Source organism: Orbicella franksi, chromosome 12, assembly GCF_964199315.1.
Source record: "Orbicella franksi chromosome 12, jaOrbFran1.1, whole genome shotgun sequence".
In the NCBI taxonomy this organism is placed as follows: Eukaryota; Metazoa; Cnidaria; class Anthozoa; order Scleractinia; family Merulinidae; genus Orbicella; species Orbicella franksi.
In genome coordinates, this window is record NC_138156.1 from 13,211,262 (window position 1) to 13,223,347 (window position 12,086).

Below are 12,086 nucleotides of genomic sequence, written 5' to 3' on the forward strand. Positions count from 1 at the left end.
ATAGCGATGATAAGCATTGTATGCTAACGCATTTTGCTTAACTTCTAGTTTCGTATGCTAGGCAACATTCATTTTCCAAAACTGACCGTTACAATTTTTGAACAACTATTAATCACTGCTGTTTATTATATTTTTAATAAATCTGGTCTAAGAACCATGATATTAGGCCTCGTGATGGAGATTATTTTTTGATTTATTTTAACAAAGTATTAGGAGCTTAACAGTAACGACTGAAATGTTATAAATGTTAAATACGATTTTTGATTTATTTTAAAAAAGTCTGAGGAGCACAACAGTAACGACCGGAATTTTACAAATGTTAAATACGATCACCTCCCACTTTTAAATAAATAAATAAATAAGTAAATACATCAGGTGCCATGAGGTAACCATGCATTTAAATCATTTAAATTAAATAAGTTTTCAAAGCGAAATAATTAAAGTGAAAATGAATGAGTTCAGTCATGACCAAAAAATGAGTTTGTCTCTTCGACGATGGAACTTAGGTTCTCCGAGTCTATAGGGCTGCTTAGGAAAACCGAGCCTAGATCCGTAGCATTGTCATGACTCAGCGGTCTTCCAGATAATGTGTGCGTATGATGCGAAGGAAGCGGGGGAAGGGTGTCGAGTGAAAGAGGTTCCTCGACCCCGAACATGGCAGGGACGAATGATGCAGGAAGCAAGCTTGTTTCTGTTCGGTCCGTCAAGTGCTGCGATGAGAAATCTCTGTCGTGCTCATGATAATCCTGTTGGGTATCTTCATGTTCAGAGTAATACTCATTGTCGTCTAACTTTGATATGGGCCGCACAAATGAAGGAGGGGAATAACAGCCCGCTAATAAGGAGTTTTCGCTTGTATCAACAGGTGAAGGTAAGCTAAAATCGTTTGAAACTTCGCAGCAATCTGTGGCGGTATCATCCACTGCTGGACTGGCACAGTCGGCTCGTGAAATATCTTCGGACTTCTCTGATTTTCGCGGAGCATCTGTAGAAGACTTTTTTGATCGCTTGGGTTTGTTTTGAGTTCGATTCTGTTTGGCAAGAGAATTCTGCAGTTTTTTCTCTTGCTTTTCGTGCTGTTTGCAAGGAAGGTGTTTCCTGAGGCACACTCTTTGGTTGAATGTCCTATGGCACGTGTCACATTTAAAAGGTTTGTCATCAGAATGAATGATTTTGTGCTGTTTAAAGTGATCTGGCCGCTTAAAACCTTTACCGCAGACCTACAACAAAAGAAAACAGAGGAAAGATTGAAAAAGATCAGAGAAAAGGTTCCCATTTCATCCAATGATCACGGCATTACGTCCATTGAGTCAAGTCAATTAACTTATTTACTGACTAAGTTTGTTACTATATTTTCTTACTTCTTTAATTATAGCCAGTGTCACAGCCGCTCTCTTTTGTTTTCTTATCGATACTACTGTAGGTCGTGGTGAAACGATAGGTGAACGAGAAAATATGTAACAACACAGGTGTACGCTTCTGTCTTCTTTCGTTCAAAAATTTACATTACACTGACAATCCAATATCCAAGGGAAACAACTTGACGTCTTCGGGACAACATACGCGACGGTAAGAATCTAAAAAAAAAATAAATAAATAAATAAAGGAAAGCGACACACAAAAAATGATTACCTCACAGACAAAAGGTTTTTCGTTGGAGTGAGAAAGTGAATGCATCTTCAGGCCGTAAGACTTGGCAAACAATTTGCCACAAGCTTGACACTTGTAAGGTAGGATTCCCGTGTGTTTAGCGGTGTGAGTCTTCAGACTGCTGTTGTTAATAAAGGTTGCTTCACAGTATTTACACTTGTATGGTCTCTCGCCGGTGTGCCGTCTTCTGTGTTCCCTCAGGGTGCCTACCATGACAGTTGGAAACAATTGATTAAACACTGCGCATGCACCCCAACCTCGTTCCCAGGTTTCTATCTCTTCCTCCCTTGAAAAATTACATTCTCAAGGAAGGAAGAGAGATGACCCTGAGAACGAGGTTGCATGCACCCTACGCTACGCTACGAGGTTGCACGCTACCCTACGAGGTTGCATGCATTTACGCTCGACAACGAACCTTCAATTGAAGATTATACGACGAGCCCCCAAAAAATATTACACGTACTCAGGCCCCGGGGTTTCAAAGCAGAATTATGCTAGTTTAGGAATAGTATCAGCTGAGTAATCGACTCAGCTTTTATTAGTTACAATATCAGTTTCTTTCGTTTTCCTTTGTTCTTCATTTTTAAACCACACTGAAACTTCAAATTCTGTGGGGCTGTAAATGTTAACTTAGTTTAGCTTTTGGCTTCAGATAAGAACTAATCAGCTTGGTACTTTGTGCGTTTCTAATCTAATTTTCTGATCTTTAACATACTTGTTTCGTATTGGTTGTCTTTTTTCCTTAGGAAACGATCTATTTAGAGGTTTTTGTCGATTTGACTATAACTTTGTGCACTGACAACGTGCCACAGCGGCCTAAGTAAATGAGCTTGCAAAATGAAAATGAATACATCTTTTAGGTAGATTCTTACAGAGAATAATTTTCGTGACCACCAAATTGTCTGAAAAATCAACAGCTGGGCAAGAAGCAGACCGCTGTGCTCTACGACATGCCTAATCACTTAACCCCCAATCTTAAGGTTAGGTTTGCGCAAAGGAACGTCGTGTAAAACGTAAATAGGGAGCTTAAGTAACGACGACGGCGACGCCGAGGACGACGCCAAGTCAAAAATGGATTGATATTTTACCAGCGAAGTTCGTAATTGTCTAGATGTGTTCAGTACGCCAATGGCTCGAAAAACGTGCTCAGGCTAAAGATGCAGTCAGCGTTCAATTCCAAATGAAATACGAAAAATTAGCCGTCGTCGTTCACGCAGAACTTGGTCATTTCATGTTCTTGTTTTGCAGAGGACGGAGAAATGTACAATGATCTATAACGCACGTGCACAGCCATTGTTCTACTCAGTAGACCTTTTGTTTGGTTGCGTTCTCGTTGCCGTCGTCGTCGTGGTTTGCTTAATCTCCCTAATATTTCTTCTTTGTTAAACTCACGTTGATGGGAAAATAGTTTGTCACAGAGATCACATTTGAACTCCTTGACCCCGGTGTGTTTAACACCATGCCTCTTGAGATAGGCCTTGTCTTTAAATGCAGCATCACATACAGAACATTTGTGTGGTCTTTCATCTGAATGAAGTCTCTTGTGTTTCCTTAGGAAACTTGTTGTCAGACAAATCTGGTCACACTGATCACACTGATACATCTTGCGACAGTCTGTGAACATTGTAAGACATTCATAACACTCACTCAGCTTTCTTGATGAGATAAAACTAATGGGCATAAATCTGGTCGTTAAAATAGCTAGAAATTCTTTTAGATTCTTGTCCAGGTTGAACTTGGCCATCGTTTGGAATTTTAGATCACAACACATGTAATGGCAGTTGAGAAAACTTGTTTTCAAAACCCAGAGCGGAAATATTTCGACCTAGCCTGTTCGTTGCGTTGAGCTAATTTCAAAGTGTTAGCAGGTTGGGTAAGCTCCACAAAACAGAAGCGGTTATCCCATTAATTTCGTTGTCTACACATATGTATACCTACCTTGGTGTTACTATTTACAATCTTATAAGGAATATTCTTGAAATTGTGCTTTATATTCATGGTGTAAATTGAATCATTTAGGTTTAGAATCATAGAATTTGTTGTTAAAATTTTCTCGCACAATATTGCGTGTACCTGGTTTCTCGTCAAAGTGTTTCCGAAGCTCAGTCCACTGGTAAAATCTCATCCCACAAGCCTGACAAACACATCTGAACTTACTGCATGACTCTTTACTGCTGTCTGAAAACATATTGTGCAATCACAGCACTGACCATTACCACAACAAAAAAATACTTGAAAGAAAAGATTGGGCCTGGTGGTGATCATTGTGCAAAAATCAAGTGAAAATTGTCATTGTGCCAAAAGCTAAGTGAAAATAGATAAATAAATAACTGCATCAATAAATAAATGGCATGACAATTTCTAAATTACAACACATGGGAATGCAAAACCAAAGCAAACACGAAAATTGCTTTTGACACTCAATTCAAAATCGCTGTAATATTGAAAACCAATTTCTGACCAACCAATAGCTTAGTTCCTTGCCCCCGAGTGGAGTACGGTAACCATAACTGGATTACTTGAAACCTAGTCCATGCGTGAAAAACAACACTTTAACTATATAACACTTGTGAAGTTCACACACCATGTTTGTTACACTCAGCAATGTGAGTTATAAGGTCGTTCTTTGTCTTGAAATCGACATTACAAGTTACACATGAGACTGATGACACCAGGGATGTAGACTGTGCAGATGGTTTATCAATGTCATTCACACCAGACTCTATGCCCATTACATTTTCCACATCTATGCAAAGTTCACCCTCAGATACTTCTGCAGCTGTCTAAAAAACAAACAAAATCGGAAAATCAAAGTTTCTGTTCTCCTTGAAATAAGTGAGGTATGGTAGGGACCAACAACGACTGAGAGTGTCTGATCACAAACAGAAGTGTCCACCGCAATGGTGCCGTCAGTTCAAGTACATCTAATCGTAAGCAGTTATTGCAGGGAATCTTGGCTAAAAACCAGTTTTTTCCCAATCAAAAGTTGGCACTCAGGTTTAACTGTTTCAGAGGTTTGAGGTCTGAACAGCATTTTTCATCAAAGATTCCTTGTGATAATGGACTTCTTATGTCAGACAAATTACCATCACGATTCTTTACAATTTATTTATACTTACATTTTCACTTTGAGAGGTTTGTGATTTTGTAGCACGTCTGACCTTCTGTTTAGGTGTTGTTGTCTTGTTAGGTGTAAAGTCTTCATCACTGTCAGTAGCATCTGTGGGTGAATCTGAGGACATCTGTTCATCTTGTTCACTGTGATCCACAACAGCACATTCTGACAGTAAACAAATAAAATAAACCTTGGCTTTTCCCACAGCACCAATAGTTACCAATCTTCTCTCTTCTCTGTATTACACATGCAAGTTAGCAGATACATAATGTTCCACATTTTTCAAGTTACAGTAAATGTAAATTGTAAGCCATGAAATCCTGATTATACACTTAAGACTACACCCGGAGCAACAGGGGGATCTCAATATCTTGAACCCCAAATTCTTAAATGTTCCAAAAACGGATTAAAACATTGTTTCCCATGGATTTCCTTCAAATGAACCTTACAACTTTACAACTACATGTGTTTCGTCAACCCCTTGCTGATAACTCAAAACTCTCACAAAGTCAAACCAGTTCTTGACTCTGGGAAAATTGGACAATCCTCCATGTAGTATGTAACTTAAACCTCTAAAAATTCAAAAGCCACCAATGGAAGCACTTTCCAGTTACACTTCAGGACAAGTGTAATGATAGAGTAATCAGCAAATCCTGACATCTGTGACTACTCCACAATGCTGCTACTGCACAATCAAGAGCCTTTTTGTAGCATAACCCAGTCTGGGGCCGAGTATCGGCAAATTGATTGGCTGCATGTAAGCAAGGGCCTTCTGCTGATTGAAAGAAAGCCAAATGCAGGCATGCCAATTTCATGCAACACTTCCAAAGATTATTTTAAAGTACAGTACATGTATAATCGATAAAATTTCATGTTTAATAGATCAGCCACTATATCACCACTCATCCTTAGTTTCTGTTGAATTTGACAGACTGAGTTGTTCCTTACTAAATATCAGCTCACAGAAACTGGTAACTTCAGAAGTTTCATTAAGAGCTGAACACCAGGTAAATTGACCAGCTGTGAGGACAATTTTGCTTGCCTGGTTTGACCACCTGGAGGAAAGTTTTTTTTTTTTATGACAAAGTTCAGTTCAAAATGTTTTGCCTGCCTGTGAAAACCAGTTGCCTTCTTTCTGAAAAACTTGATGAAATCCTTGAAGCTTGCAGTCAAACTCTTAAATAAATGGGAAACATTACCGGTAATTTTTTATCTCACCTGAGTCATGGCAGTCTTTAATGTGCTGTATGACATCTTGGTTATTTTTACATAATGCAGAGCAGAATGGACATGAAAATGAAGCAGCAGCTTGATCTATATCCTCCATAACAGGTCCATGGTGCACAAATGCCTCAACATCAATGGCCAAGTCTTCATTAGCCTCTTTACCACTGCTTTCTTCAATTACTTTTGATGTATTTACTCTTGATTTCCCTTTTCTTCCCTTACTCTTTTTCTTATTTTTGTTATCTAAAGTTCTAGTCTCACACTTTTGCTGTTGTTTTATGGTTTGTTTCCTCCACGCATTTGTCTTTGCTGCTCTGGGGTAAAGCATTGCTCTTCTTATGGTGTTGCGTGCATTAGCTTTCTCATCTGACTCTTTACTGAGGTCTTCATCATTTTGGATGTCATTGCCAATGACAGCGATCTCTTCATCTGATGACCCTTCTTCAGAATCTGATCTTGACGACGTTTCTTTGCAAACTCTCTTAACTCCATTTCCCTTCCTCTGTTTTCTATTCAAGTAAAGAAAAAATGACCTTGAGACATGTTAACTAGACTGTAGAAAATTCGTTTTACATAGACTAGTGCAACTGAATTTGTATTTCAGGCTACTGGGTTTCAGCTACTGTAAGAACAATATGTCTCATAAAAAAGAAAAAATAAATACCGTGGGATCATTACAAACCTACTGAAAGCTAAATTTAATTGCATCCCACGCAGGGAAAATAGCAAGAACCTCTCAGCAGCTTTGTGTTACTGAAACAGAGTTAGGCACCACTGCTTATAAATAACTAGACTTAATTTAAAGGCTTGACATTACTCTAGACCAACTTATAGCATGCAGTGGTCCATGGCACCACAAGCCCAATAAATTATTCTTCAAACAGTTAAACATATCAGGCTTCTTCATAGCTTCTTGTCAGGTTGTTCTAACTTTTTGCCAGTACTCAAATAGACCTCTGAGTGGATAAAGGTACTCTAACAGTAAACACACAACATAGTAACTCTGGCAGGGCTCAAGTTGTTAATCCAGTACCACACTAGCCATCACTTACAACAACACCTGCAGAGCTCCTGTGGGTATTCTGTTGTCAATCTCCTGCTGTAATGTCAGTGGTTTGGCCCTTGATAGAGGAAGTTCATATGGGCCTCTAGCATTGCTCTCCCATTAAGGGAATCTACTTCAATCATATCTTATTGAAAGCATTGACTAACAATGTAACAGGCCAATAATAATGTATTTGTACATCTTACAATTTGACCTACAGAATTAGCAAGTATCTCTACCTCCCTTACTTAGTTCATAAACTCAGTCTGACTACTTTTCAGAGGAGAAGTGGGTTTAGCCTTATATATTTAAAGTGCCTATGAAGTAAAAAAATAATTGCTGCTCATTTGAAAGGCTTTTCAAAGTAAAGAAGAATGGCGTTTTCCTTTTTGGAATATCTTTTTTCATTTTAGAGATATTTATGTTTTTGTATTATGCAAATAAGGAAAGTGATGACGTCATAGGTGGGTTCCAGTACAACAGTACAGTACAACACTCAATCAAGAATATCTCTAGAAATATTAAAGCAGTGTTCTTTAAACTTGGCACCAGAAATGACACCCGTCCTGCAACAGTTATGCTGCTGGTCCTGTTTTAATTAAGACTAAAATTCCCAGATTTTATCTTAAACAAGGTTCATCCACTCCCAACAATCTAATGGGGAGAGTTAAGACAGTATGGGAACCATGTGTGTTCTGAGCAAGACCCTCTGTCCTACTGTAAAAGGTTGCAAATGGTGATATTATTTTATTTTTTCTCAGAAAGAGACTGGAGCCAAGAGTGTTGCCATGACAACAACATAGTATGTGTCATTCTCTTTCTTTTGTGATGTACATTTCTGGTGCCAAGTTTAAAGAACACTACTCCAGTATTTCTGGAGATATTCTTGATTCTGTATCAAACTGTTTAGATGGAACTGTTTATGGCGTCGTCACTTTCCTCATTTGCATAATACAAAAATGTGAATATCTCTAAAATGAAAAAAGATATTCCAAAAAGGAAAACAGCATTCTTCTTTACTTTGAAAAGCCTTTCAAATAAGCAGCAATTATTTTTTACTTCATAGGCACTTTAAGTAAAGCTGAGCACTTGATTAAGGAAATTTGGTTCAGTGCACTGGGAAAATAATGACATTTAAAATACTGCACCTTTTTACATTACAAAGTTCTGAACTCAGATGAATATCTTCACCTTCGTCATCCTGTAATTCAATACAATGTAGCAATATGTTAACTAAGATGTTATTTTAAGTAACTTTTACGCAGTTTTTTAACAGTGCTAAACGTACCAGCACATGTTGACTACAAGTATTCTCACATGTTGACTACAAGTATTCTTTCTGCCAGCAGCAGAAAAACTATATTCATATTTCCCAAGATCAGACTTGATTCTAGCCTTCTACATCCCCAGGGGTAGGGGTATTATTCAACATTTGAGGAAAACTTTTTCCAAATCCCCACCTTATCCCAGGGTGGGTCAGGGGTCAGGGTTTTCCTTGACTCAGTTTGAGCCTTGGCCAGGGTCATTGTGCTGTGTTCTTGGGCAAGACACTAACACTTACACTGCTACTCTCTATAAATGGGTACTGATATATTTAATGCTGGGGGTAACCCTGCCATGGACTAGCATCCCATCCAGGGGTGGGGAGTAAAATTGCACCTAGATTTTCCATTCTGGCTACTAACATTTGAATTTCAGTCACCAAACTGGTATCCAGGGACCTGTTTCTCAAAGGTCCCAAAAGTTTTCGTACCCAGAAAGCCATAGCAAAAATTCAAACCGTATGATTACAGTGCTGTTTTATTCACAAATTCTAAATATGAACAGAGGTTCCCTTCAAACAAGAGGTTTCAGGAGTAAACAGCTCTCTGTTGTTAGGTACAGATATTTAACTTCAAATGTCTTTGTGGGCCTAAAACGTTTTCAAGGCTTTCAAGAAACAGGCTCAAGAACCCTATATTTTATCTTACTTTAGTGCCGTATCATTCATTATTTTTTTGTTACAGCCATGTTACTTGCCATTACGACTTCAGGAAGGTTACTTAACCTCAAATAAATACTTTAGATATTAATTCACTGCTCTCCCGCACGTGGAGACCCACTGACACCCAGGGATCAAACAAGAAAATACAGTACCACGAAAATCTTAGCCGATCACATACTGAGAAGCAGGCAACAAATTTAGATTTGTGTCAAAAAATCCCAATATTTCCTAAATTATTATTTGTAAGTGGTCCTTCGCTAACTGTGAAAAAATTTTGGGGGCGTTCATTATTTCACACGTGCTTAACTCACCAGACAATCGAAACATTTAGAAAAAACTACTTTACTCTTTTAGGAAAGCAACCTAAATAAACAGAAGATTTCCTTTAATTATAAACACCGCACTGGTACTGTATTGCCCCTGAGCAAGTTGCATGCCTCTAAAACTTACATAAAATTTTTGATTTCAACTTTTTACTTGTCTACTTACGCGTAAAGGACTCTTTCTTTCACACTGTTCAGAAAGTTTCTCGATTATTGAGTGAAGTTTCAACCTTAAATAAAAAAAGGCTCATTACGTTACAGTAAAACAAATAGTTGCGTCATTTATGCAAGGAAAAACAGTCCACTTACCCACGTTTCCTTCCAGACGCCATTTTGAGCCCAGCCTGGTTTGTACGTCAAATACGTTCACTTGAAGTGCAACCAACCGTGCACACCTGGGTACGATAGTTTTCCAACATGGCGGAGTGTTTGGCATGGTGAAAGGAATACACATGATCATGGAAAATCACAAGGCTAAACTGTTGCACATACTGGAAGATGCATTGGTATGAGAATTCTTAGTGATTTGAAGATTGTTGCGTCAGCTGAAGCTACTGTAGACCTGTAGAACTGTGTAACTAGTTGAACTTCCGCTTTGTCTCTTTCTGCAAAAGTAGAATCTGCGCGCGGGAATTAGACGCGTAGTGGGAATCGGGAAATTAAAGAAAACGCTATACCAGTTTGCTGTGTGTAGTGAACACTCCCAATTTAAATATCCAATTGATCGGTTGTTATTTAGAATACACTACACTTGTGTAGGTCTCGCATTTATTTGTGAAAAAGAAAATATTAGTATTATTAGATTAAGCGTAATTAAAAAATGGTACTGTTCTTATTTTCACATTTAATTTTAAAATTCCCAACGCACTTATAATAATGAACAGTAAAAAACTTAAGAATGATGAAACAACTTGATTGTAAAAATGTAAGGTTTAGAGTGTTTTTGTTTTGTATGTGATAATTGGTGTTTATACAGATGTACGGGTAACCCGAAAACACTGACCCCCGGTCCGTGGACCCTCACTACAGATCAGGTCCGTGGACTACCTATGGACTGCTCCACAGACTACCCCTACGGACACCCTCTATGGACTAACCCCTCAAAAATAGAATAAAATAAGAAATAAATACTTCACTTATGGGTTGTCTGATAGACTTGGCTCGTGTCGGCGAATTTTTGAGTATTAGCGAAGCTCCGGTGGCTCGAAGGGCCACCAAGCGAAGCCCCATACCCATATGAGAAAGAAAAGGAAACCCGTGAATGGATTTTTCATGGTTATCATGGCTAACGGTATTGCTCATGGGCGCGATGGCGACGACGATGACGAAGACAGAGTCGCTCAACATGGTGGCCATACTTCAAATAATAGGTTGACAGGGACATGCAGACTTGGTTTACCGTGTCCTTCTTTGATATTAGACATACATGTTAAGACCAATTGACATCTGTCAAAACAAGGTATCCACTGACCAGCATCACGTGACCATATCGTGGGCTCAAGTTTAGAGCTCATCAAGGCCACATGTTTCTTGAAAGTTTACCGCTGACCAAGTGCTGTTTTTTTTTTTTGATTGGATCATGAACTCTTGTCAGGCTAACTTGTTGAAAACAGGGCCAGGTTGTTTGGAAACTGGTTAACGCTAACCCAGGACTAGAAGTTAACTGTTTTCACTGCTTTTGTTTTGTGTTAAAACTCGAAACAGAATGCCAATATACAGAAAACCTCACCACAAAGTTACAAAACTCAAATCAAAATTCTACCTTATCCTGGGTTAGCTTAATCGGGCTCTGAAGAACCCAGCCCAGGAGCTATGCTTTTAGGCTGGCCTAAATCTATATATTACACTGTACAAATGCAATTAACACCCCCTCTCCTCTCCCCCCCCCCCCCAAAAAAAATGTGTCTAAAAGCTGTTTTGCTGTTTTCAGCATAAGGAGATGCTGATGGCAAAAAGAAGGAAAGTTCTTACCTTCCATTTATGGCTCAATCTGGCTATGGAAGATGTGTTCTTAGGTCGTTTTAGTTTGTTTGTTTGTATCTGTAATTCCGCTGAGCAAATTATGAAGCCTGCAACAAGTCCACGAAGCCACAGGAGAATGGGCTGAACAAAATGGTGGAGGGGAAAAAGCACAAATTTCAAGGCTTCTCAGAGGCTTCCCGGAGGCTTCCTGGAGGCTTCCAGGCTTCCCAGTCTTTCACACAAAGTATGGCCACAGCAAAGGAAATGGCAATATGTAATGATATAATTTGCACCCGAGCCTGAACCCAAGAATGTTACATTTGATGATCTGTTTCATTCCTACGTCCCGGAAAATTGTGGATAACCTACAAGACCCATTTACTGCTAACAAGTCGATATTAAAGTCTCCAACCGCAATTACTTTGTTATACTTGCTTGTAGAAATGTCCATTAATTCGTCAAGAAACTTACAGAAAACAGGACTTGAGTTCAGCAGGCGGTAAATAACAATGAATAAAATCTTTGGTCCCGATTGATGTTGTTTTATTTCCAGGCAGAGATGTTTGAGTTCAATGGATGAATCCAGCAACCGAACCCGACGACAAAGGAGAGTATTTGAAAGTGAAGTATGATCATCGCAGTAAATTTCCAATTTAAGCAACTGGAAAGAAGAAGCCTGAAAAAAAAATCAGGGCTTCAACGGGATTCGAACCCGTGACCTCCGCGATACCGGTATCGCGGAGGTCACAGGTTCAAATCCCGTTGAAGCGCTGATTTTTT

At 38.9% G+C, this 12,086-nt stretch overlaps 2 protein-coding genes across 2 annotated transcripts in view; one reads left to right on the top strand and one right to left on the bottom strand.

Moving 5' to 3' along the window:
* Nucleotides 1–179: 179 nt before the first annotated feature.
* Nucleotides 180–9,700, bottom strand: LOC145463951 (uncharacterized). The gene is made up of 10 exons (XM_081447745.1): nucleotides 9,654–9,700; nucleotides 9,511–9,574; nucleotides 8,186–8,238; nucleotides 5,984–6,501; nucleotides 4,770–4,930; nucleotides 4,235–4,433; nucleotides 3,724–3,828; nucleotides 3,043–3,264; nucleotides 1,633–1,856; nucleotides 180–1,220 (listed from the first exon to the last, which is right to left on the bottom strand). The coding sequence occupies exons 1-10, from the start codon at nucleotides 9,674–9,676 to the stop codon at nucleotides 459–461; spliced, it is 2,331 nt and encodes a 776-aa protein (XP_081303871.1). The 5' UTR covers nucleotides 9,677–9,700; the 3' UTR covers nucleotides 180–458.
* A 26-nt stretch (nucleotides 9,701–9,726) lies between these two features.
* Nucleotides 9,727–12,086, top strand: part of LOC145463945 (mediator of RNA polymerase II transcription subunit 23-like) — a 40,370-nt gene continuing 38,010 nt past the window's right edge. Inside the window, exon 1 of the mRNA XM_081447735.1 lies at nucleotides 9,727–9,850. Coding sequence (XP_081303861.1) covers nucleotides 9,779–9,850 — 72 coding nt within the window. The 5' untranslated portion in view covers nucleotides 9,727–9,778. The remainder of the gene's footprint in view (nucleotides 9,851–12,086) is intronic.

Bases quoted from the DNA above. Each gene is read 5' to 3' on its own strand.
- LOC145463951 (XM_081447745.1), bottom strand. From the start codon at position 9,676: ATGGCGTCTGGAAGGAAACGTGG. The intron at 8,239-9,510 runs GTAAGTAGACAA...ATTGAATTACAG, and splicing joins AAAGAAAGAGTCCTTTACGC to GATGACGAAGGTGAAGATAT. The intron at 1,221-1,632 runs GTAATCATTTTT...CTTTTGTTGTAG, and splicing joins AAAAACCTTTTGTCTGTGAG to GTCTGCGGTAAAGGTTTTAA.